This window comes from Acinonyx jubatus, chromosome E3 (assembly GCF_027475565.1).
Source record: "Acinonyx jubatus isolate Ajub_Pintada_27869175 chromosome E3, VMU_Ajub_asm_v1.0, whole genome shotgun sequence".
In the NCBI taxonomy this organism is placed as follows: Eukaryota; Metazoa; Chordata; class Mammalia; order Carnivora; family Felidae; genus Acinonyx; species Acinonyx jubatus.
In genome coordinates, this window is record NC_069398.1 from 30,188,552 (window position 1) to 30,215,559 (window position 27,008).

At 42.3% G+C, this 27,008-nt stretch overlaps 1 protein-coding gene across 6 annotated transcripts in view; it reads left to right on the plus strand.

Annotated features, from left to right (window-relative positions):
• SMURF1 (SMAD specific E3 ubiquitin protein ligase 1) overlaps nucleotides 1-27,008 on the plus strand; it is a 108,434-nt gene that overhangs the window by 62,124 nt on the left and 19,302 nt on the right. For 5 of the 6 annotated variants that reach the window (XM_053213521.1, XM_053213522.1, XM_053213520.1 and 2 more), the window contains exons 2-10: nucleotides 14,673-14,711; nucleotides 15,867-15,975; nucleotides 17,257-17,390; nucleotides 17,555-17,620; nucleotides 18,884-18,959; nucleotides 20,962-21,203; nucleotides 21,925-22,009; nucleotides 23,607-23,753; nucleotides 25,077-25,275. In XM_053213521.1, coding sequence (XP_053069496.1) covers nucleotides 14,673-14,711; nucleotides 15,867-15,975; nucleotides 17,257-17,390; nucleotides 17,555-17,620; nucleotides 18,884-18,959; nucleotides 20,962-21,203; nucleotides 21,925-22,009; nucleotides 23,607-23,753; nucleotides 25,077-25,275 — 1,097 coding nt within the window. The remainder of the gene's footprint in view (nucleotides 1-14,672; nucleotides 14,712-15,866; nucleotides 15,976-17,256; nucleotides 17,391-17,554; nucleotides 17,621-18,883; nucleotides 18,960-20,961; nucleotides 21,204-21,924; nucleotides 22,010-23,606; nucleotides 23,754-25,076; nucleotides 25,276-27,008) is intronic. The other variant, XM_053213523.1, reaches the window with a different exon arrangement.

Below are 27,008 nucleotides of genomic sequence, written 5' to 3' on the forward strand. Positions count from 1 at the left end.
TTTTTTAAAGTCCTCTTTGTTTACTTTTTTAAAAAAATACGTTTCTCTAGAGTATTTTGCCTTCCTTGTGTTGTATGTCAATTTGTCACCACAATTATACCTTTTCAAAACACACTGTGGCAAAATATGATGCCGTGTAGAGCTTGGGCTTCAGACTCAAGATTTTCCTCCTACAGGCTGGGTCTTGGGCAAGTAACTTAACCTCACTTAACCTTGGTTCCCTTATCGGTTGTGAATACTAGGTAAAGTATCATCTGTAAAGTGCTATTAATAGTGTTTGGCATAGAGCAGGCTCAATAAATATCAGAAATTGTGGTCAGTCTTACAGTTAGTAATTATTCACTTTACCCCTAGATATATGTCTGCACCAGACATGTCTGCACCACATTGCTTCCCACAAAATCAAACCTGGAAACTTTTTTGAAAAATAAATACCATGTTTATTTCCCCCCTGGTTTAAAAAGAAGATAAACGGGGGGAGGAGGGGGGAGTACCAATAAATAGTTTCGATCTGTCAAAAGGGTAATGTCAAAATTTCTCCCAATCCAAGATTCTACAAATACTATGAGATTCTTCTCCAGATGTTAAGTGAATTTCTTCCCTCTTCAGGTTTTCCTTCTTCTTTCCCTTTCCTGTGTCTATCATCTTTTTCTCTTTTTTCTGGGACTGATGAGATTTAGTTTTATTTTTATTTATTTTTTAAGTTTATTTATTTTGAGAGAGAGAGAGAGAGAGAGAGAGCGCGCGCATGAGTGGGGGAGGGGCAGAGAGAGAATCCCAGGCAGGTTTTGTGCTGCTGGCATACAGCCTGATGCCGGGCTTGAACCCACGAAGCTGTGAGATCATGCCCTGAGCCAAAACCAAGAGTCGGTTGCTTAACCAACTGAGCCACCCAGGCACCCTGAGATCTCTTTTTAAAAAGCAGTATATAAATAAATACATCCTTCTCATAGAAGAATACAAATGTCAGGCCAAAGTCCCTCTAGTCCATTAATTCCTAGCCTGGTATTCTCCCTGTACCATCCTCTGTCCCCTCGCTGGCCTTCCCTACCCACTCTCCTCAGGTTACCATTATTTACTTTTTGTACCTGTTCACTGTGAGTCAGTGGGGGCTGTTTTCCATATAGTCAGTCAGCTTTCTTGGCTGATAGGGGTTCTGCTGGTCTACCATCTCATGGAGGCACAGAGATAACTTACCAGTTATGCTGTACTTTGGCCCAGAAGTGACACACACCACTTCTGCCAGGAGTTCTATGGTCACATGGTCCCAGCCAACTGGAGGGAGCTGGGAAGTGTAGTCTTCCATTTGTCTTAAGGAAGAGGAGAACCAGATACGGGGAGCATTATGGATATCTACCATGGTCTGCCATTTTCTTTTCTTTTCTCGTCGTTTCTGGTTTTGATGTCAGCCTCATGAACTTGGTTGGAATGGCTCCTCTTATTATAGGGTGGGAATTATCTGTATCTGGAAATCTTGATAGAATTCTCCTGTAAAACTGTCTGGGCTGGATGCCTTATTTTTGTCGGGAGCTTTTCAATTACCGTTTCACCTAACTATGAGTAGTGGTCAGGGTTTTACTACTCTGGGGCCCAATTTTGGCAATGTATATGTTCCTAGAAGAGTTTCCACTTTAACCATTGCTTTAAAGTTGCACCTGTGTACTACTGCGATTTGTAAAATTTAGTCTTTGGGTTTTATCTCCTCCTTTTGTCTTTGCATGGGTTATTTATGCTGCCTTTCTTTTCTCTTGAGCTTACTTAAAAAAGATTTGTTCATTAAAAAAAACTAAGAGCACTGGCTTCTGATTTTATTGGCAACTCTTTTCTTTTTCATTAGTGTGTGCTGTTATCTTTATTAATTCCTTCTTTTCACTGCCTTTGGATTATTTATCTTAAAATTTTTTTTAATTTATTTTTGAGAGAGAGAGCGAGAGAGACAGAGTGTGAGCAGGGAGGGGCAGAAAGAGAGGGAGACACAGAATCCGAAGCAGGCTCCACACTCTGAGCTGTCAGCATAGAGCCCCATGTGGGGCTTGAACTCACAAACTGTGAGATCATGACCTGAGCGAACTCGGTCGCTTGACGGACTGAACCACCCAGGAGCCCCTTTATCTTTTTTGAGTTGGAAGCTTGGTTCACATGTTTTCCATCTTTCTGGGTTTTTAATGAATGAAGTTAAGCCTATGTATTTTAACATATAGTATTTTTTGTTTTCATTTGATTGTAAATAGCTTCTCCTTTCCACTTTGACCACAAGAGTTATTTAAAAATAGATTTAAAAATTTCCCGAAGTGAGGATTTGTTTAGGCTATATATTTGGTGTGGATGTTTTATTACATTTAGTGAATGAATGTGGACTGTTTATCAGCTTGGGAAATTTGTTTAAGTTTCTTTTGTAGCTTAGAACACAGTCCACTTTTCTAAATTCCACGTGTGTTCGAAAAGAATGGGTATTCTCTGTTTTAGAAGGAAAATGATTTTATTGAGTTTATTTTCTCTCTCATGATGCAACTTCTGTAAACATTTAGTGATTCCTAGTTATGTATTTCTTTCTGCAACTGGGATTTCCTGCTTCTCAGTCAAGGTGTGAGAGGGATGGAGGGATGAGGGAGAGACGTGCTGCAGGAGAGCTGTCATTCTGTGCAATGAATGAGCTCTGAACTTGAACCCCGCCCCCTGCTTCTGCCCACACACCATCCTGTGTCCCAGAACCACACTCTGCAGTCAGTCCCGCAGCTGGAGGCAGAGCCTGGCCCTGCCTGGGTCGCTGGCTCCCATTGGACAGTGGGCATGCCTGACGAGGAACCTTGCCACACCTGCCACAGTGACTCGCCACTCCTGTGGCCATGCCTGGGATGCCACAATGTTGGTCCCACCTTCTGCAGTCACAGTCACCTGCCTGTGGCTGTGTCATCTGTTTATGGCTAAAGTTTCCCTCTTTTTCTTGTGTGGTCTCTATCTTTTAGAGGTTCCTTTAATTTGTGTGCAGAGCTATGTGTATGTGTGTCTTATGTATCTATTTCATCATTCCTATTGGTGTGTGTTCTGTCATTCTGGAAACCTAGTAAGTAACATGTCAGTTTTATTCAAGTTGGAAGTGTAGTGGGATTCTATTTCTTTCCCTTTGTTTTCTTTTTCTTTCATTCCTTTTTTCTTTTCTTTTCTCTTTTTTTTTTTTTTTTTGAGCATTTTCTTACTTTTTGTCACTACAAGGTGCTCACAAGTATATATTACGTGTCCTGGTCCTAGAAGCATACATTTCTCCATGGAGCCTTTTTTTCTTTTAATGGTCGATGATAGTAGAAATGTAACGTTTTGGGGTGCCTGAGTGGCTCAGTTGGTTAAGCATCGTACTCTTTCCGCTTGGATCTCGATCTCGTGGTTTGTGAGTTTGAGCCCCACATTGGGCTCCACGCTGACAATGTGGAGCCTGCTTGGGATTCTCTCTGCCCCTCCCCTGCTTGCTTGCTGGTGTCTCTCAAAATAAACTTAAAAAAATTAATAAAAAAAAGAAACCTAACTTTTTCCAATAAAATATACCGATTATCTTCTCGTGTCATTCTGTATTCTTGTCCACCACTATGACTTTTCTTACTTTTAAAATAACCTTCATTGAAATATAATTGACCTAGAGTAAAGTGCACTCTTTTTAAGTGTATATAGAGTTCAGTGAGTTGTAACAAATGTATGGCACTCATATAACCACCACGCAAGTCAAGATCTGTAATCTTTTCATTACTCTGGAAAGTTCCTGATGACCTTTTGCAGCTAGTTTCCCCGCCTAGCCCCTGGACCCAGTCACCCAGTGATTTGCTTTTTATAATGATTAATTTTGCCCATTCTAAAGTATCATATGCATGCAGTCATATGGCATGTACTCTAAAGTGTTTTTAATGCTACTGAGATTTACCCATGTTTTGACTGTATCAGTAATTCATTTTTTTTTATAGAGATACCACCATTTGTCCGTTCACTTGTTGATGGATGCTAGGTTATCATTTTAGTGATTATGAACAAAACTGTTGTCAGCTTTCACGTACACATCTTTTTGTGGCTATTATATTTTCATTTCTTTGGACAAGAATCCAGGAGTAGAACTGCTAGGTCATAGGGTACATGTCCACTAAACAGTTGTCCAAAGCAGCTGTTCTGATTTACACTTCCACCAGCTATGTCTGAGAGTTGTTCTTCTACATCCTCGCCAGCACTTAGTATTGTCAGTCTTTTTAGTTTTAGCTATTCTAGTGGGTGTGTAGTGACACCTGATTGTGGTTTTCAGGGGCATGTCACCGATCACTAGTGATGTTGCCATGTTTAATTGTGCTTACTGGCCATTTGATATCTTCTTCAGTGAAGTGTCTGAGTTTTCTGTGACTATTTTTTTTTAATTGTTTTTAATGTTTATTTACATCTGAAGGAGAGAGAAACAGAGCATGAGTGGGGAGGGGCAGAGAGAGAGGGAGACACGGAATCCAAAGCAGGCTCCAGGCTCCAAGTTGTCAGCACAGAGCCCGACGTAGGTCTTGAACTCACAAACCATGAGATCATGACCTGATCCAAAGTCAGATGCCCAACCAACTGAGCCACCCAGGTGCCCATTCTTTGCCCATTTTTAAGTTGGGTGGTTTTTCTTTTGATTATTGGGTTGTAAGAGTTCTTTATATATTCTGTTTACAAATCTTTTGTCAGATATATGTATTTTGAAGATTTTTCCCTGACTGGGGAAAAATGCCTTTTCATTTTCTTAATGGTACGTAATGTTTAAGTCTGTGCTCCATTTCAAGTCAGTTTTTGTGTATGATGTGAGGTAGGAGTTGAAGCTTGTTTATTTTTACCCTAAGGATATCCGATTCATTCTAACTGCATATCCCATTTTCCAGGATGGAGAAGACTATCCTTTTTTCCCCCTCATTGAATTATCCTGGCACTTTTGATGAAAATCAATTGATCTCATACCTAGGGGTCTATATTTGTATTTTCTGTTCCATTGATTTCTATGATTGATTTATAAATATTTAAGTGTACAGCTCACCGAATTCTCAAACTGAACACACATGTGTCATTAGCACCCAGATCAAGAGACAGAGCCTGGCCATATCTGACTTCAACAGTATATATTAGTTCTGTGGATTCTGTGTTCTGTGTAAATGGCACTGTGTATAACATCTGCCGCGTCTTCCGTTCATATCGTGTTTGTGAGATTCCTTCCTAATTTTGTGTGTAGTTGTGTCCATCTGTCTCAGTGCTGTATAATACTCCATTTTGTGAATACAACTTCTTTATTCATTGTACTCTTGATAGATGTCTCATTGGTTCTTGGTCTTTGGTTATTGCTAACTGTGCTGCTATAACCATTCTATGTGGTGAACATACGTGTGCATTCCTGTTGATTCTATGCCTAAGGGTGGAATTGCTGGATCATGATTGATCTTTTTTTTTTTTTTAATTTAAGTGATCTTATGAATCCAGTGTTGGCCACATTGAATTGAAATTTTTAATGTAATTGTTATCTTAACACTCAGTTGTCATTTGTTTTTTTTTTTTAATTAAAAAAAAAATATGTATTTATTTTTGAGAGAGAGAGAGAGAGACAGAGTACGAGACAGGGAGGAACAGAGAGAGAGGGAGACACAGAATCTAAAGCAGACTCCAGGCTCCGAGCTGTCAGCACAAAGCCCGATGTGGGGCTCAAGTTCATGAACCGTGACATCATGACCTGAGGCGAAGTTGGACGCTTACCCGACTAAGCCACCCAGGTGCCCCTACTTAGATGTTTTAAATGATTGAGATACCTTAATTTTCTGTATTTATATCACTGTTACTCTCTCTGGCTTTTTGGTTCTTGCTTATCAGAGTCTATGTTTCGTGGCTGTCAATTGTTTGGCCAGCTCTACATGAAACCCCTGTCGAAGCCCCTCTCTTACCTGGGGGGGGAGTTGGGGGGGGAGTGAGGCCCGCCTGTGTGAAAAGTAACAGTCAACTCAACCATATGGTTCCTAACTAGGAGCAAGACGAGGGAGTAGATTGCTGGTGGTTACGAGCAGCAATTTTCAGATCAGGCGAAACTAACGTAAATGTAACATAAGATTGTCAGCTATTTATTTTGCCAAGTCACTGGTGAAACTATCACTATTTTCTCTTACCTCATTTTCATTAAGGATGCGGTATCGTAATAGGAAAAAAATAGAGAAAAGACCTAACACCAGAACACAGGACAGGCATTTAAAATGATTTAGTTCCCTTTTACAAAAACCACACCATATTGTCCTCACTTTTTTCATTTTGGCACTAGTGAAAGTGTTATCACTGAGTGGCATTCAGGAAATACCGGTCTGAGTGGCTTCACCGACAAGGGGCCTTGCCTGGACTGTGAAGACTGGAGCTCAGCGAAGAGAAGGAGGCTGTCGAGTGGGTTGAGTGGAATAATAATGGCGTAGAGGTGGTAACAGTTGGGGTGGTAGGAGGTGGTGATGAACCAAGCTATACTTTGAAGAATGGTGGGAAACACAAGTGATATGAGGGAATGGAGCACCTTTGAACCCAGGGAGAAATTTAGATTAGCGGTAAAATATGCATTGGAATAAAATAAGCCATTGGAGCTTTTAGAGCCTCGGGACACGCAAATAGCATCTCAGAAGGTTGATGTTGTGGCTGAGTGTCCTGAGGAGGGAGGGCGCCATTGCTTTTCCATTGAGCTGTGAGTCAGCGAAGCCAAGAATGGGAGAACGGGTACAAAAGTAGGGGAAGGGGCAAATTCGAGAGACCTGTAGGAGAAGGAAAAGATAGGACTCGGTGACACGTGTAAGTACAGGAGCAGGGGGGAATAAAAATGACAGCCAGAAGTCTCTAGCCTTGGCAAACAGAAAAACAGTGGAAGTATTGACACAAATTAGAACGTTTCTTGGGACACCTGGGTGGCTCAGTCGGTTAAGCATCTAACTCTTGGTTTTGGCTCAGGTCAAGTCATGGTTTGTGAGTTTGAGCCCCGCATCAGGCTCCTCATTGCCAGTATGGACCCTGCCTGGGATTCTCTCTCCCCCCTCTCTCTGCCCCTACCCTGCTCTCTCTCGCTCTCTCATTCTCTCTTTCTCAAAATACAGAACCTTAAAAAAAGACAGAAAATTTCTAAAGTTGGTTATTATAATAAAGTACTAAATTTGTGCCATGGCCACTCATCCTGGGGGTGGGTGAAACCACAAGCGGTGTTTTAGGGAAACTGCCTTTGTCAGCGACCTAGTGAAGAGGGTGTCTTACTAATTGAAGATACCTCAAGTTAAAATTTCCATGCATTTCCTGACGCGAAGTGAACATTATGTAATTTGCTCTTATCCCCAACATTAGGAGATTGTGGTATGTGATTAGGAAATTATGGAATGTAAGAGACAAGATGTGTCCACAGTAGAGGGGCACCCAGGAGTTGGGAGTTGAAGCCACCACGCTGTGGTCTACGCTGAAAGAAGTAAGCTTCGTTTTTCTGTCTGTTGTTGTATCCTCAGAGCCTCACACAGAATTGGTGTCTAACATATTTGTTTAAAAATGAGTCGTAGTTCTAGATAGAGTACGATTTTATGCTGTGATAAATTACATTTCATCATTTTATCTCCTAGAGTGGGCAAGATCACAAAATTATTCTAGTAGGAGAAATCTTATTCCACTAACCAAACTAGATTCACTATGGCCCTAAATGATCTTTGCACAAAATTGAGGCAGGATTATCTTTGCTGATACTATTGAGACCTTCTCCACTTCACGATGTCATCAAATTCCACTAGAATGAGCCTTAAATTAAAACATTGCTAGTCTTGTAAATATGAGCGAAGATTCACCTTTTTGAGACATGAGCAGAATTCTTCCATTCAGAAGCAGCCCAGCACCAGCACCTTAGAAACACGAGGGCCTGGAGCTGGTGGATAATGTTTGAGGCTGGAAAGGCAAGGTAGGTTGGGGTCAGAACATGACAGATGGAATTTTGCAATGGGAAGCCAGTATGGAATTTTTAAAAAGGAAAGAGATCAGAGGTTTAAATTTTGAAAAGAGTACTTGGTGATGGCCGATGTTGGGGACTTGAACAAGGGTAGAGATGGTGAGGAGTCAAGGCATTAGAGAGAGATGGAGAAGGAAAAGCATAGATTTCTGGCTTGTGCAGCTGTTGCGCGTAGCTGCCCGTCTCTGAAGTAATGGATTCTGGGAGAGTAGGAAGTAGAGTAGGAAGGTTTCAACTTCAGTTTTGAACATTTTAGTTTGATGTGAGAGCCTTTGAGACTTTCAAATTGTGGGAAAGAAAAGAGAAGTTGAAGGGAACAGAACATCGCAGGTGCGTTTGAAGAGAGTTGAAAATGATGGCTGATGTTAAATTAATGGAAGAAAATCAATAGCTCTCCTATATCCAAAGAACAATTAGAAAATTCAGTGAAAGGGACACTCCCATTCACAATAGTAACAAAAAGACAGTTCGGCATAAATGCAATTAGAAATGTGGAAAACTTTTATGACACACTTTAAAACATCACTTAAGAGCATTAAAGAAGAATGTAATAAATGGATCAATGTACTGCCTTCAACAATAGGAATACTTCATATGGTAAAGAGATAGATTCCCCTCAAATTTATTCATGAGGTAATTTTTTTGAATTTGCTCAAAATGATCCTAAAATTAATTTTTTTTTTTTTTTTACCATTTATTCACTTTTTGAGAGAGAGTGTGAGCAAGGCAAGGGCAGGGAGAGAGGGAGACACAGAATCCAAGGCAGGCTCCAGGCTCCAAGCTGTCAGCACAGAGCCCCACACAGGCCTCGAACTCATGAACCATGAAATCATGACCTGAGCTGAAATCGGACACTTAACCGACTGAGCTACCCAGGCGCCCCAAAATGATCCTAAAATTTAGTGGGAATGATAAGCATGTGTAACTAGCCAGGAGAATCGTAAGCAAAGAGTAATGATGAGATTTCAGGGGCATTCATTTTCTACTCACATTTCCAAGTTTTCATTTTTTACAAGTATTTTTGTAATTACAGAAACAAAACAGCAAGCAGGAGCTATAAATTATGGTCTATCCACAGAAAAGACGAAAAAGAGAGAAAGTGTGTGTATGTGTATTTCCATTGGGAAGGAAGGGCATAAAGATTATATTGAAGAAAAAATATTACTACTGACAATATAGAAATAAAAAAGGATTATCAGGGAATGCTGTAAACAACTGTATGCCAACAAATTGATAACCTGTGTGAACTGACAAATTTCTAGAAAGACACAAGCTACCAAAGCTGATTTAAGAAGAAATGAAAAATCTGAATAGATGTATAAAAAGTAAAGAGATTAGATAAGTAATTGAAAACACTTTCCACAAGAAAAAGCCAGGTCTAGATGGCTTACTGGCAAATTCTACTAAATATTAAAAATGAATACCGGGGTACCTGGGTGACTCTATTGGTTGGGCGTTCGACTTCGGCTCAGCTCATAATCTTGTGGTTCATGGGTTCGAGTCCCATGTTGGGCTGTCTGTTGTCAGCGCAGAGCCCGCTTCAGATCCCGTGTCCCCCTCTCTCTGCCCCCCCCCCCATTTGTGCATATATGCGCACTGTCTCTTAAAAATAAACATTAAAAAGATGTTTTTTAAAAAAAGAAAAATGAATACCAATTCTTCACCAACTTAAAGAGAAAGAACAGAAGAGTCCACTTTTCAACTCATTTTATGAGTCTTTATCACCCTGATACAAAATGAAAAGGAAAGGAAATCTATAGACCAATATCTATTATGAATAGAGAACAAAAAATGTTGATAAATTCATAGCAAACTGAATACCAGCAGCACACTAAAAAGATGATGCACCATAACCAAGTGGAATTTATCTCAGAATGCAGGGTTGGCATACCATCTGAAAATCAATTAATGTACTACCTCATACCTACAGATACAGGACAAGCACTAAATGATCATCTTAGTAGATGCAGAAAAAGTATTTGACAAAAGCTAACAGTGCTTCATGATAAAAACACTCAACACACTAGGAACAGAAGGAAATTTCCTCAAATAAATATGGGCATTTATGAAAACCCCACAGCTAACATCGTACTCAATGGTTGAAAGTCTGAATGCTTTCCCCTTACAATAAGGACCAAGATAAAGGATGTCCACCCCTTCTATTCAGTATTGTATTGGAAGTACTGGGCAGTTAAGCATGAGAAATGAAGAAAATCATTCAGATTGGAAAGGAAGAAGTAAGCTAGATCTGTAGATGGTATGATCTTACATACAGAAAATTCAAAATAATAGAAGTATTAGAGCTAATAAATGAATTCAAAATTGTAAGATACAAGTTGAATATACAAAAATCAGTTGTATTTCTGTATACTACAAATGAACAACTTGAAGGGCCCCTGGGTACCTCAGTCAGTTGAACATCCAACTCTTGGTTTTGGCTCAGGTTGTGATATTGTGGTTCATGGATTCAAGCCCCATGTTGGGCTCTGCGTTGACAGTGTGTAGCCTGCTTGGGATACTCTCTCTCCCTCCCTCTGCACCTCCTCTGCTCACTTGTTCTCTCTCTCAAAATAAATAAGTAAACATTAAAAAAGAAAAAAAAAGAAACAATTTGAAAATGTAATGAAGGAAACAGTTCCATTTGCAATAGCATCTAAAAGATTAAAATACAGTACTTAGGAATATGTTTAACAAAAGAAGTATAAAACTGATACTCTGAAAATTATGAAACAAAGTTAAAGAAGACTTAAATGAAAGAGGGGGGCATCCCATGTTCATGGAGAAGATGATTTAAGCTTGTTAGAATGACACTACTCCCCACATACACCTGCAGGCTCAGTGAAATCCTTTTCAAATTCCATGCTGGCTTTCCCTCACTGCCCCTCCAAAATTAACAAGCTGATTCTAAAATTCATGACAGTTTAACAGATCCAGAGTAACCAAAACAATCTTGAAAAAGAATGAAATTGGAGGAGGACTTGTGCTTCCTAATTACAAAACTTACTATAAAGCTAATGGTAATTACTATGGTCTGAATGTTTATGTTCCCCCTCCCCCCAAAGGTGACAGTATTAGTAGGTGGAGCCTTTGGGAGGTACTTAAGTCATGAGGGTGGAAACTTGAATAGGATTACTGCCTTATAACAGATTCCAGAGGGATCTGTAGCCCCTTCTGCTGAGGATATACAAGAAGTCTGCATCCTGGAAGAGAACCCTTGTCCAACTGTGCTGTCACCCTGATCTCAGACTTTCAGAACTGTGAGAAGTAATTGTTTTTTATAAGCTACCTAATCTGTAGTATTTTGTTATATAGCCTGAACAGACTAAGACAGTAATCAAGACAGTGTGGTCATGGTATGAGGAAACACATGTAGATCAACGGACTAGAATTGAAGGACCACAGATAAGCTCTCAAATTTTCAGCAAGAGTCCAGACAAGTCAATGGGGAAAAAATATTCTTCTCAGTAAATGGTGCTGGTATAACTGGATAGCCATCTGTCAGGGAGTGAAGTTGGACCTCTTCACATCACACACAAAAATGAACCCAAAATAGATCATAGGCTAAATGTCTAGTTAAGAATTGAAAGTGTAAAAGGGCGCCCTGGGTGGCTCAGTTGGTTAAGCAGCCAACTCTTGGCTTCGGCTCAGGTCATGATCTCACTGTTTCACGAGTTCAAGCCCCGAGTCAGGCCCTGTGCTGGCAGCACAGAGCCTCCTTGGGATTCTCTCCTTCTGTCCCTACCCAACTTGCGCTGTCTCTGTCTCTCTCAAAATAAACTTAAAAAAAAATTTTTTTGTAATAAAAAAGAACCGAAAGTGTAAAAAAGCTAAAAGTATTAAAACTCTTAGAAGAAAATAAAGGAGTAAATTTCTAACACCTTTGGTTAGGCAAGGCCTTCTTAAACATGACCCCAAAAGCACAAGCGACAAAGAAAATAGGTACATTGGGCTTTCTCAAAATTAAAACTTTGTTGCTTCGAAGAATACCATCAAGAAAATGAAAGCCCACAGAATGAGAGAATATTTGCAAATCCTGTATCTGATGAGGATATCTTGTCTGTAGATATCGACATATTTAGAATGAAGAATTCTCACATAAAAGGGCAAATAACCCAACTTAAAAATGGGCAAAAAAAAAAAAAAAGTTTTAAATAGAAATTTCTCCAGAGAAGATATACCAGTAGCCAGTAAGCACATGAAAAGATGCTCAAAGTCATTAGTCATCAGAGAATGCAAATGACAACCAGAGAGATGAAAAGCCACAGAGACAGTAAGTATTAGTGAGGGCGTGGAGAAATGGGAGCCCTTAGACACCGCTAGTGGGAAGATAAAATGGTGCGGATGCTGTGGAAAACAGTCTGACACGTCCTCGAAATGTGCAGCATAACGGCTCGTAGGTTCCCAACAAGAGAAACAAAAATCTATGTCTACACAACAACTTGTATGGCATTATTCATAGTGGCCCTGAATTGGAAACAACCCAAATGTCTATGAGCTGATAAATGGATAAATAAAATGTGGTCTTTCCGTACAATGGAGTATCACTGATTCATGCTACAACATGGGTGAACTTTAAAAAACCTACTTAGTGGACAAAGCCAGTCACAAAATACTATATACTGTATGATTCTGTTTATATGAACTGACCAGGATAGGCACATCCACAAAGACATAAAATAGATAAGTGGCTGCCTAGGAGTGGGGTAGAGGGAGTTGAGGTTAAATGAAGAGTAATTGCTGATGAGCAGGGGATCTCTATCTGGAGGGATGATGAAAATGTTCTAAAATTGATGGTGATGGGGTGCCTGGGTGGCTCAGTTGGTTAAGCGTCTGACTCTTGATTTCAGCTCAGCTCATGATTTCACAGTTTGTGAGATCGAGCCCCACTTTGGGCTCTATGCTGACAGCTTGGAGCCTGGAACCTACTTCAGATTTTGTGTCTCCCTCTCTCTCTGCTCCTCCTCTGCTTGTGCTCTGTCTCTCTCTCAAAAATAAATAAACATTAAAAATTTAAAAAAAATACTACATTCTTGAAAATTGGCAAAATTTGTGAAGCACTCTAAAAGTGCCATTGGTGTATTTTCCCTTGATCTGGTAAGCTTTAATCATGTGACAGATTAGGTGACAAAATTTCTTCACAGTAATTGATGCCACCTCATTATTACAATAATAACAGTAGCTTTAATTGTATTCTGTCTCTATGCCAACATTGTGCTAAATTCTTTTTTTCTTTTAACAAAGATTTTATTTTTAAGTAATCTCTACATTTGACTTGGGGCCTGAACTCACAACCCCAAGATCAAGAGTCACATGCTCTTCTGCCTGAGCCAGCCAGGCACCCCCATGCTAAATTCTTTTTTTATTTTTTTAATGTTTATTTATTTTTGAGAGACAGAGACAGAGCATGAGTGGGGGAGGGGCACAGAAAGGGGGAGACACAGAATCCGAAGCAGGCTTCAGGCCCTGAGCTGTCAAAGCAGGGCTTGAACTCATGAACTGTGAGATCATGACCCGAGCTGAAGTTGGACACTCAATCAACTGAGCCAGCCAGGCACCCCTGTGCTAAATTCTTAATATGTATTTTCTCATTTGCTTTTGACAGCACTTGATGATGGCCCAATATTTTCTATCAATCTCCCCTTGCTTTCTATTCTCTAGCATTTGCAAAATTGTCTTATTTATTAGACTATCAGAGATGCACAGCTCCTTTTGTTGCTATCAGCAGGAGCTATACAGGTAAATATTGTAGGTCTTCATTTGAATTGGCATTCATGGGATCCTATGCAGTCATAAGAGCATATTGATAAATCCATTTCTGTGTGTTTCAGATTTCAAGTTTAAATTAAAACATTTTAGGGGTGCCTGGGTGGCTCAGTTAAGTGGCCAACTCTGGCTCAGGTCATGATCTCATGGCTCATGAGTTCGAGCCCTGTGTTGGGCTCTGCGCTGACAGCTTGGAGCCTGGATCCTGCTTCAGATTCTGTGTCCCCTTCTCTCTCTGCCCCTCTCCTGCTTGTGGTTTTTCTCTCTCTCTCTCTGTCTCTCTGTCTCTCTGTCTCTCTCTGTCTCAAAAATAAGTAAACGTTAAAAAAAAAAATTATATTTGTTATGGCTGACTCCCAATTGGAGGAGAAAATACTTTTTAGTTGCTTGTCAGTTTGTGCGTGTGTGTGTGTGTGATGTGCTACTAAACTTGAAAGACATCATTGTCAAAGATAATTTTTAGAATTTTTTTTGTGTTGCAAATATAGACTTGTGTCTCAATTGTTTGTGCTGATATAACAGAATACCATAGACTAGATGGCTTGAACATTTATTTCTCACCATTCTAGAGGCTGGAAAAGCCCAAGATCAAGGCGCTGGCAGATTTGGTTCTTGGTGAGGGCCCACTTCTGGCGTATAGACAGCCATCTTGCTGCGCCCTTACATGGAGAACAGACCGAGAGCGAGCTCTGTGGTCTCTTCTTATAGGGCACTAATCTCACCTTAAGGCCCCACCCTGGTGACCCCATCTAAGTGTAAGCACCTCCTATAAAGGCCTCTTGCAAATGCTGTCACAGTGGGGTTAGGGCTTCAACACGTGAATTGAGGGCCCAGGGGTGGGTCCAATACAATCCAGTCCATAGCAACTAGATGCGATGAAAATCTTCTCCATAATGCTAACCCTAGCATTTCTGTTTGTTTTCAGTGTTATGTGCCAAGAACCTTGCAAAGAAAGATTTCTTCAGTAAGTACACACCTGCTTTTGCTCTCTTACAGTATTAGTATTCTTCACATATTTTTGTAATTTGAACTTAAAAAAAAAAAAAAGACAACACTGGACATATTCCCCTCAGAGTTCTGCCTTCTACCGAACGGACCCATGGTTTGACAAACTTCATTTCCAAGTTGGCAACAACGTGGAGGCTTCGAGCTCCTAGGCGTAGCGTTATAACTCATACAAGAGAAACTGTCTCACTCCCTGTTCTGGCCGCACCCTGTCTTCTCCGTCTTTCCAGCCCTGAATCTGTTGCTTTCTGCTGGATGAAGTGTTCTCAGCTCAAATACACACGAGACGCTTTTCTGTAAAAGAGCTGGGTTTGAGTCAAATTGTTAGTCAAATTTTAGAAATCAAATCACATTTTAAAAGCCTCATAATTAAAGGAAGCGTAAAAACCAGAGGGGATCTTTTTCCAAAGGAAGAAATCACCCCTTAACTGCAGAAATTCACCACTATCAAGTCAGTGCCTGCAGCATGAACTTCTTCACTCTCTGATCCTCACAAGAATGCAGCTCAGTTCTTAAGTGGTATTATTCACACTTTAAAGGTGAAGAAACTTAGATTCACAGGCCTTATTCAAGGAGCTGGGAACCTCCGGAGTAGTGGTCCCCATCAAGCATGTCTCTAAAACCCTTAACTTGCCGCCTCTCTGATCCTATAAATCTGTGCGACTCATACGCCAGCATTTAGGAACCCACCTAATTAAGACTTGGTGAATACTTGGGTTCGTAGATAAAATAGACAAAGCCCAGTAAGTAAGATTGCTAGGTGTTATTTTTTTAGGAGGTATAAATATAATGAATTATAGATCTCTTTTCTTCCATTTAATTAGCCCAGTTGGTGATCATCAGAAATGATTCTAAATTTAAGCCTAGTTTTTGTAGTTTTCTAGCCCCTAAAAATCTGTGGTGTCAGACTGGGTTGCCTTTCTTAGAAAGCTAAATAGAAATAACTTATTTTGCTGATCAAACTAACCCTAAATTAGAGAATACAGTGCCCCAGGGTAAAGTTCTTCACCAAATTAGATGATCTCAAAGCTCTCTGTAGCCTGTGAGACTGTGTTCTGTGTCACATGGATGGATGTGTAGTCTCATCCCGGTGTGGCCGTCTCCTCTCCTTTAGGACTCCCCGACCCCTTTGCAAAGATTGTGGTGGATGGATCTGGGCAGTGCCACTCAACGGACACTGTGAAAAACACATTGGACCCAAAATGGAACCAGCACTATGATCTGTGAGTTGAATATTCTGTTAAGCCATTTGGGGAGCACCAGGAATCTAGCTTTCAAGAGAAGCACTTAATAATAAAATAAAAATGATTACTAACTTCTCACTGATAACCAAATGAATACATACTGCCTAATTTTATTGTATACTTGGAAGTTCTTGCATTTGACATATTCATAGATTTTTATGGTTTGCTTCCGTACTGTGTTTTTCAACCTTCTCCATCTCCTGGCCATGCTGACAGGAGAAAAAGGGGTATAGTTCAGGTCCTTTGTGTGCTGTCCCCCCCCCCCCCCCCACAGTGAACCTCTGAAGCTTGTTGTAGAGTTTTACTTTAAAAATGCATTCTTATTGGGGCATCTGGCTGGCTCAGTCGGTGTAGCAAGGCACTCTTTGACCTCAGGGTTGTGAGTTCGAGCCCCATGTGGGATGTAGAGATTACTTAAAAATAAAATCTTTTTGAAAATGCATTGTTATTGTACATACTTATTATTCAAATATATATTGCTTATATTTCTATTGATTTTTAAAATTTCTACTTTTTAGTAGGAACTATATTTTCTACAAGAAGATGAAGTTTGTTGTAGAAAATATAGCTCGGTATGATCGAATGGATGTAACATTCATTCCTAACATGGATCGCACTTTGAAGACCATGATTTTAGATACACCTGTGTTTTCATGGCCCTGCTAAGACAGTGTCATCAAAAGAACACTGAGCGGTTATTGGTTTTGTGTTAATACAGATTGCATGGAGTCTGGGTGGGATTTTTTGTAACCAGATCCCAAGACTCGTTTTAGTTACACTCAGGAATCCTAAGTGGCTTGGGAGATGGTTGTTGCCCCTTTTCCCGAAAACTGCCCTCTGGTTGATTTGCATGAAGAGTAGGTGGAGGTAGAAAGCACTCTTTAATGTGCTTTGGGTGCATCTGTGGTTTATAAGTAGGCCCTTGCTGCAAACTAGTATTCTACGTTAAGCTTAACTGGTGAGATTTTATGAATTATGTCATCGTCCTTTGGAACTATAAAAATAGAGTGAATCTCTGTTATAGGATGATTATCATGATGTAGTTACGCACGTATGCTTCTTACATAACTGGCTGTCGGCCCTTCCCCAGCCCCTTGAAGTTAGTAGATGTGTATTTATTGAGCACCTGTTATGTGTGGGGTATATAGAGCCAACGTCATTTTAAAAGGATTCCTTTGTACTAAGAAGTCAATCAGATGAAATCTCAACGGGCTATCGTAATTCAAAGAGGCAATTAAAAAGGAGTTTGTGTGTTTTCAGATATGTTGGGAAAACTGATTCCATAACCATCAGCGTGTGGAACCACAAGAAGATTCACAAGAAGCAGGGAGCTGGCTTTCTGGGCTGTGCGCGGCTGCTTTCCAACGCCATCAGCAGATTAAAAGATACTGGATGTAAGAACCAAAATGCTCTTCTGCCTTATAGTACAACTGAAGAAGGGTTATGAGGCATCTTTTCGTTTTGTTTTTTTTTTCCTTTTGAATACCGAATACAGAATTCCTGCCCTCCTCCCTAGTTAACATTTCCCTGGGTTAAGTTTTGAATTATTTGTTTGCAGACCAGCGTTTGGATCTATGCAAACTAACTCCCTCAGATACTGATGCAGTTCGTGGCCAAATAGTGGGTAAGAACTTTCTCATCTGTATAAAGAGATGCTTTTTCAAAATTTAACATTCAGCTCTCCATCACCGAGAAAGTGCACTCGGGCACTGACCGTGGTGACATATTTTCAAAGGACGAGCCACATCCGGGGCCATCTTTTCCGCGCTAGAAACTTTCGTCTTGTGTGGTTTTATTATTTTATTGAATTCTCTTCATCCTGTCATTCCAAGTTGAGTTAAAATGACTAGGCTACAAAAAGATTTCAGGTTATAATTTTTAAATATAATTTTAATCACCACGTTAATAGACAATTAATTTGCCACGGTCTTAACCAAGAGTACGTGACAAGAATGGTGGCCACATGTACCAGAGTTGAGAAATAGTTTCTTCAGGAAGACCTGTAATATGCATAAAAGGCAAAGATGACTTCTGAAGACTTCCATGTGATAGGATTTTATAGAGTCAGGATTGAATTCTTTAGGATAAAAAAAAAGATCAAATGTGCTAGTGTTACAAGTGTTGACTGGAGGTGTTCCATTGGAAGTGATTTATCTGTTAAGTGGCTTGTTCTGTTATCCACCCCATTTCATTAGCATTCTGGGTAATTCAAATGTTGCCTGTGTGCATTGCAAGGAATCGGAGAAAACCTAGTATTTTAGCAGTGTACCGGAGTGAGTCACGACCCCAAATCTTTTAGGTATTGTCTTGAATATATTTGACCCAAAATAAGTCAACAGTGGGTATGCATCCTGAAAACTATCATAATGAGAAAGTTCTCACTTAATGCTTTTCCTGTTTGTGATTTCTTTTTCTCTGTGGAGTGATGTGCCAGGGGAAAAACAAGTAACTAGAAGCAACTTTGTAAACGTCTTTGTTGTTCACAGTAGGGATAGAGAATAAATATTTAAATTCATCTAGACTTTGCAGATACTGAAAGTGCTCTCTGTGTCCTTATTAAACATGAGTCAAGATCTTCTTAAAAAGTGAGGTAACTTAGAGGAAGTGAATACCGGGAATTTGTTATTTTTATGGAGAGCGTGAAAACACAGCCTCTCCTCCACATTTACAAGGAATGTTCCAAACAGTATGCAGTGGTGTAGAGCTAATGTAATGGAGTAAATGCTTCAGACATGAAAGCACAGGACTAGCTGTGTTTATGTATATACATGTGCCTCGCTTTGTATAATAATATTGTACGTAAGTTACACCTTTGCAATGGCTCACTGTATCACAACTGTATGGAATGCCACTGGATTTTAATGCAAGACGTTCTTTTCTGTTTTAGTCAGTTTACAGACACGAGACAGAATAGGCACTGGAGGGTCTGTGGTAGACTGCCGAGGACTGTTAGAGAATGAAGGGTACGTATTCCCGTGGCGATGCCTGCTGAGTTCTCTGCTGCCTTGGGCTCTCACTGTCTATGAAACAGCCTTCACACCTTTGTGCTGAATGCTTGAGATGCAGTTTGGGATAAAACTGGGGTCCAGTTTCCTTGTTTATAAAGGAAGCTGTAAAGACTAGTGGGGTTGTGCCCATAAGACTCAGGATCCAATTTAAAGAGGTTTGCGCTGGCCAAAGATGGGAGTTTGAGCATCAGTAAGAATTGTAACCGTGGGGGCGCCTGGGTGGCTCAGTCAGTTAAGCCTCCGACTCTTGATTTCGGCTCAGGTCATGATCAGGTCTGTGAGATTGAGCCCCATGTTGGGCTCTGCGCGGACAGCACGGAGCCTACTTGGAATTCTCTCTCCCTCTCCCTCTCCCTCTCCCTCCCCCTCTCCCTCTCCCTCTCCCTCCCCCTCCCTCTCTGCCCCTCCCCCATTTGCTGCATCTGTCTCTAAATAAATAAATAAACATTACAAATTTAAAGAAAGAATTATAACTAGTGGATTGAAACAAATCAAATATATTAAAATTCTTGAGTTCATAACGACACTCAGCAGAAAAACCCTAAAACACACACAGAAAAACTTAAAAGCTCATTGGTCACTATCACAGTTTTGTGATCCCCAGTGCCTTAATGGAGCTGGGCAGTAACCATTAATAGCTGCTAAAACAGCACAAAAGAGAGTTAATCTGACATTAACACACCCCTTGGAAAGAGGACCGAGAAATTGCTGCGGAACACTAAGCAGCATCCAGAAGGGGGCGCTCTGGAGAGTGTAGAAGACAACTCTTCAACAATTACGTTGGAAGAGAAATAAAGAGGAAGAGAATCTACAAATCATAATAAAAGAGACTTAAAGAGACATACCTACCTACTAAATGCACGTTGGGGACCTTGTATATATTCTGAGTAATGAGACAATTGGCTGGAGAAATTTGGACACTAGTATTTGATGATATTAAAAAAAACGAGTGTACTGTTTTTAGTCACGATGATGGAAGAAGTCCTTGTTTTCTCAAGACATAAGCTGAAGTATTTAAGGGTGAAATGGAAACACTTCGGGACTGGTTTCAAAATAACCTGGCAGAGGGGAGACACTGGAGGAGTAGCTGTGAGATGCCCATTGTTGTAGCTTGGTGACAAGTTTGGGGGGGTTGTTGAGATAGTCTCTCAATTTGTGTATATATTTGAAAGTTTTCAATGTATGATTTTTTTTTAATGCTAATGAGGGAAAATAGGCTTTAAGGTGAATAGTCTTCAAAAAATAGCCTTTAAGGCGAATTGTCTTCAAAAAAGTTTAGGAGGTAAAGATTTATGTTAGAGAGCACTTAAAGTCATTGCTGTATTTATGTAACCTGAAGGTCTACTAGAGAGTAAAGTAACAAGGAAAGTGGAGTATGGATTTGAATATATATATATATATATATATATATATATATATATATATATATATATGTTTATTTTTGAGAGAGGGAGAGTGAGAGAGCCGGGGGGGGGGGGGTTGGGCAGAGAGAGAGAGGGAGACACAGAATCTGAAGCAGGCTCCAAGCTCTGAGCTGTCAGCACCCCGACGTGGGGCTCAAACTCACAAACCATGGGATCATGACCTGAGCAGAAGTCGGACGCTTAACTGACCGAGCACTCAGGTGCCCCCGTGGATTTGATTTTAAAGCAAGAAATATGAAATTTCATTTTGCGAGCTCCTTACAGTACAAGGTTGGGTTTTTGAATCATTCAACTCTCCCCCAGGATGAGATCCCGCCCGTGGCCTCTATGGCACTTGACAGATGGCTCCCTCTGGCTGCTTGTTCCTCATGAAAAAGTCTACCTTTCTGTTTAGATGGGACAGAAGGAATCTCGTACAGCTGGGCACTTGGGGGCATCTATCTTGTTGAAGAAAAGCACAGTAAACGGGTGTGGTTTTGGGCACTTGTGTTGGGCCGGTGTTCCCATGTGTGCTGTGCTGCTCTCCTTTCTAGAACTGTGTATGAAGACTCAGGACCTGGAAGGCCTCTCAGCTGCTTCATGGAGGAGCCAGCCCCTTACACAGACAGTACTGGTGCTGCGGCTGGGGGAGGGGACTGCAGGTTTGTGGAATCCCCAAGTCAAGATCAAAGGCTCCAGGCACAGCGACTTCGAAATCCTGAGGTCCGGGGGTCACTACAGACACCTCAGAACCGTCCCCACGGCCACCAGTCGCCAGAACTGCCCGAAGGCTATGGTGAGAGAACCCACCCAGCCACACCGGAGTGTGAGCGGCAGGGTTGCATTTCTTAAGCTTGTTTTAGTAACTTGTACGTGCGGTAACTGTGGACATTTGCAGAGTGGGGCCGTGCGATGGTCGTGTCAGAAGAAAGCCAAGTAAAAAAGGTGGTGATAAATCTGGTGCATCATGAATTTGTCAGCAATCACTCCAGTCTCCCAGTTTAGCAATCGTGTGAAAATTTTAGGCAAATGAATACCAAAAAAAATCCAAAATGACGCGTGGGCTGGATGAGGGTGGATGGAGCGTTCAGTAATTTGAATGTGGGAAGCTCGGCGTCGGGTACAAGGGAAAGAAGGGACGGAAGGGATCATCTGACCGCCGCAGAGAGGAGAACCCGGTGAGGGAGGAATATAATTTAGATGTGCAGAGAACAGCAGAAGTGAGAGCAGACGGAGGTGACGGGGCCAAGGTGAGGTCAGCACCAAGATGGAAGGGACTCCCGGGGTGTGGCCAAGTAAGGAGATCGCTGCCTCCGCAGGTGTGGGCAGGAAGAAGTGAGAGCCGCCCAGATACTTCCATGGGGCTTGTCAAGTGGGAGGTCAGGCGGAAGCTACCCACTGTCCTTTCCTCCCTGATTTTAAAGAATATTGAAAGGAAGCTTAGACTCTGTGCTTAAGAGGGTTCGTTGAAAACTCTTTGGAATTGAACTAATTGCGCCCTCTGATTTCTTGTGCAGAGCAAAGGACAACGGTGCAGGGGCAAGTTTACTTTTTGCACACGCAGACTGGAGTTAGCACGTGGCACGACCCCAGAATACCAAGGTACGTTTGCTACGGACGTGCACCGTCAGCCCCTCCGCCAGCACTTTTTCCCTCACCCCTGCCCTCCGCGATAGGGAGCACCCCTGGGGCTTGAAGCAGTCATCCCAGGGTCTTGGGCCCAGGCTCTCTGCTGCCCCCTTCAGACTCCACGTGGTCAGTGGGCGGCTACTGTACCGCCCGTGGGTCCTTTAGGAAGCAAACCTGTGTCTTGAGATCAGATCACGTAACTGAAAGAGACCCTCGCTCTAGATGAAATCACACGTGCCCTTGCTTGAAAAGCCAATAAGCCCTTCGAGATGTGCCGTTCCCATTTTACACTAAAAATACCAACGATGTATTGATATCAATATTGATATCATTTCGGGTGATGAAATGATAGCACGTCTGGGATTTGCTTCAAGTAACTGGGGTGGGGGGAGTGGAGGGGGGATTAGGTTTGCAACAGGGTGACGAGTTGATAATTGTCGAGGTTGGTTATTCATTCGTGGTCTCTCTCTACTTTTTTATATGCTTAAAGTTTTCCATAATAAAAAGTTACAAAGGAAATGTAAAGACTCTATTACCCTTTCTCTCTTCTACTTTACTGTCCCTCTTGCCTCAGTCCCTTGGGGACCATTCCTGGGGGAGATGAAGCTTTTCTATGCGATTTCCTTCTACAAGGCCATACATCTGAGCCCAGGTCAGAGAGACCCCCGCCCCTCCCCCACCCTGTAATGGAGTTAAGTTTCTTCTTTTTTTTCTTCGTTTTGCTTTCCTTTCCAAATTTTGTTTTGTTTGTTTTGTTTTGTTTCAGAATAGCATTACTACCTAATAACATTTCTAGTAATGCTCACATCCTTTTTATTCATCACTTGTTTCATCTGAGAAAGACTTCTTGTTGCTGACTTTCCAAGTCTCTGTTGAATTTAAGATTCAGTGTCTATAATTAGAATGGAAATATTACCTGCAAACGAATGAGGTGTCTCCAGTACCCGCTGTAAGAAACGTCAGGCTTTGTGCTGATTAGACAAGCGACTTGGCCAGTAATGTTGTGTTCCCATGTGGCCGGATTGTACTGAGATCATTCACCAAGAGGTTAGAATCAGAGACACGCATGTAACAAAGGCAAGGAAAGCACGAGAATGCCGCTTCCCGGTGCTGCTGTTCTGAACTGTGAGATTTTGAAGGGGTGTCAGTATATCCCCTTGAACTTGCGCTTCTGGGAGCCTTTCAAGTGAAGCCGCCTTTGTGACCTTGAGCATTTAATTTAACTTGTAAATTCAGATGGTTTTCTGACAACAATCATCTACCTCCTGCTACTTGGCCCTCTTTCGAGGAAGAAACGCTGTTCCCCGGGTAGACCATGAGCCATGTTCCCCATCAGGGTCATGGGCTCCTAGAGCTCCGTTTTTATCTGTCGGGTTTCGCTGCCACCTGCAGCACAGAGTCCTGGACTCGGTGGGAGTTTGGCGTGAGTCGCGCCGTGACTGTCCCTCTTAGCAGAATGGGACGTTGGCCGCATTGATCAGGGACTCCTGTGGTTCCTCTTGCTGACATTTTGGTTTCGTGCCTCCACACTCAGACGGACAAACCTGTCTGTTCTCTTCCATTTCGGCAGAGACCTTAACAGCGTGAACTGTGATGAACTCGGACCACTGCCACCAGGCTGGGAAGTCAGAAGTACAGTCTCGGGGAGAATATATTTTGTAGATCATAATAACCGAACAACCCAGTTTACAGACCCAAGGTTACATCACATCATGAAGTAAGACTTGTACAGAATCTTTGTAGATTTCTTACGCTTGTAATTTAATGTTTTTACTAATATTTCTCTTAATTTATCGACTGTGTTGTTTGTTAGTGGAGGTTAAGTGTAAGCGAAATACAATAAATGTCTGGTGGACAGTTGCGGGTTTTTAAACTCTCAGGACAGCCGGGAGCAGTTTTTGTTTTTTTTTTTCCTTAATGTTTATTTTTGAGAGCGAGAGCATGAGTTGGGGAGGGGCAGAGAGAGGGAAACACAGAATCTGAAGCAGGCGCCAAGCTCTGAGCTGTCAGCCCAGAGCCTGATGCGGGGCTTGAACTCACAAACTGTGAGATCATGACCTGAGCCGAAGTCAGAGGCTTAACCGACTGAGCCACCCAGGCGCCTCAGTTGTGAACAGTTTTGAAACTGTATTGTTGCCGTCTTTTCTTGCTTGCAGCCTAAATAAAAGTCACTGAGATGACAGCATTAGGCAGTACAGCTCCACGTTCAAAGCTCCCGCACGTGGCTCTCTGAGGGAGTGTGTGGCCCTTGGCACGAGAGCCCCTGAAACCAGGCTCTTCCTTCGTGCCCGCTCGTCACCATCTGGACGGGCTGCCGCAGTCCATATTGCTGCTTGCCAGAGCCTTTTCCTGGGCCCGTCCTTCCTGGATGACTTGGAACTGGGAGTTATCTTGGATCCCACAGTCAGTGTTCTGGCTCTGTCGTGTTCTCAAGAGCGTAAGAGCCCCATGTGGCTCTTCTCACCGACACCTGACCTTAGGGGCCAAACCTGGACAAGACGAATGCCACTTCATCCCTCTACTAGTCCTAGTCCTTGATTTCGCTGGAGTTTTGTGAGTGGGCTTAGAAATCTCTTGGTCGCGAAAATGAGGAATAGTTCCCATTAGATTGCACTTGCCTTGTTTGCTCTTGTACGATAACCTGCTCGTGAAAGTTTTCACGTCGGCTCCATTGAATTTTGACTACCAAGGCGCATCTAGTAATGCATCGGTCAGTCTCTCAGATACATACCGGATGTGTGATAAATGACAGCAATTTCTGTTTTTATTTACAGCAGTGATAAGCTGTAGGGTAAGCAGTTGCTTGGAACTGGGGTATCTTCTGGATTGAAGCCATATTTGGACCCCTGTATTTAGGCCAGTGGTGGCCACTGTCAGTGTTTATGCATCTTCATACATGGTTATGTCAGCAGAGGGAACATCTCTTCTTGCAGTTCTGTGTGATGAGCTCGCTCCTCAGTCCCTCACCAGGGGGGGCATTGCTTGTGGCTCCCTGGGCCGCTGCTTTTGGGGTGACCTTGATGTTTCTGTTCTTCTCAAGTCACCAGTGCCAACTAAAGGAGCCCAGCCAGCCGCTGCCATTGCCCAGCGAGGGCTCGGTGGAGGATGAGGAGCTTCCCGCCCAGAGATACGAGAGGGATTTAGTCCAGAAGCTGAAGGTCCTCAGACACGAGCTTTCACTTCAGCAACCCCAGGCTGGTCATTGCCGCATCGAAGTGTCCAGAGAAGAAATATTTGAGGTATGGAATTCGGCGCGACCAGCAGGGAGGCATAGACTGTTAAACCCTGTTGACAGACAGCAGGTTCTTTCTGTTTGGTGTTTCGGGTACCGATTTTATCACTCAGCAAATTGCAGGGCTTTATCAGGACCGATGGCCATATAGAGAGACAGACTGGACTTCCTCCTGTGGTAGGAGTTTAAAAGCTAGAGAGCTTCTGAAACGAAAATACAGAGACTCACACAGAAACTAGCACTAAATAACACTGTAAATCCTCTTCTGTGTGCCGGTTATATATTCCTGCAGCCCGCATGGTTTCTCCAGAACCAATCCCTCCTTCTGCTCTTGCCATCTCACCTAAGGGCATCGCCTCCTCAGAGAAGCTTGGGGGCCAAGTGGCCACTTTATTGTCTTTTCTGGAAATGGGAAGATCCGATGGTTCCTGGAAAGGGTTGTCTTTCATACAGCTCCCCTGTGGGATCAAGGCCACCAAACAGGCGGGACCTCCTGTAGACAGGGCCCTTTTCTCAAGGCAGGTGATTGGAAGGTAAAGTCTCGGTGATGTTTGGTCTGCGTCCTGCCTGCCTTTGTGGAATCATGGGCAGGAGTGATCAAAAGAGGCTGGGTGAGACCTGAACACGGAAGGTGAGGACACAGTGGCAGGCAGCCCAGTGCCGTCCTCACTGGGCGCTGAAAGCGCCCAGGGCCATGTTCGATGCTCGGGCACAGACGACGGTTAGGCGAATGGATGGACTGGCCAGAATGGCCATTGAGCAGGGAGGGAAAAGAGCTGCATTCTTCACATTTTGCTGCTAGATCATTTCCACTCAGCATCCCCTTTCCCTCTTGGGATGGGAAGGCTTGAATTACATTAAATTGAAAGCAGGGGAGGAGTCTGAAGTGCCTTATCACTGAAAATATCTATAAGCGTTTAGCTAGTTGCACTTAAAACAAAAAAGTAGCTGAAGGTTAGGCTAGCCGCCTGTGTTCTGTGTTTTGGGTAAGCTCCCATAGGTCTTACTTTATTAAAAAAAATTTCTTTTTAAACATTTTAATTTATTTTTGAGAGAGAAAGACAGAGCGCTAGCGGGGGAGGGGCCAAGAGAGAGGGAGACACAGAATCCGAAGCAGGCTCCAGGCTCTGAGCTGTCAGCACAGAGCCGGACACGGGGCTTGAACTCACACGCTGTGAGATCATGACCTGAGCCGAAGTCTGACGCTTAACAGACTGAGCCACCCAGGCATTCCCCCATAGATCTTACTTTAAATACTTTTTTGCTTTTTTTGACTCCCTGGAAATTATGCGATTTTTCACCTCTATCTAGATACAAAAACAGGCTCTGAATTCTTTTATTATCCAGATTCTCCAGTGACATCTTCCTTTTGGTTATAATACACAAGTCATTCTTAGTATGGCCTCATTAAAATCAATTTGCGTAGAGAAAATGGACTCTGGTGAGGATGTCTGTCCCTAGGCCTTTAGCGATTGTGCTGAAAATGGGGGTGTGCGTTTCCTTTGGGTACGACGTTGCCCGGCACCAGCTCCTTGTTCCTGAGGGACACCCGGGGAGGTCAGGCGACAGGGGCTACCCCACATCAGACACTGGACATCAGACCAACATTCTGACTAGGAATCAGATCAAACTCAGATTTAAATGACTATTTATCCTGATTCGGGCTCCATTACCAACAACCTTGAATCTCTGTAGAACAGTAAGAATGTGACCCGTTCTTCTCTCTGACGCTTTTTTTTT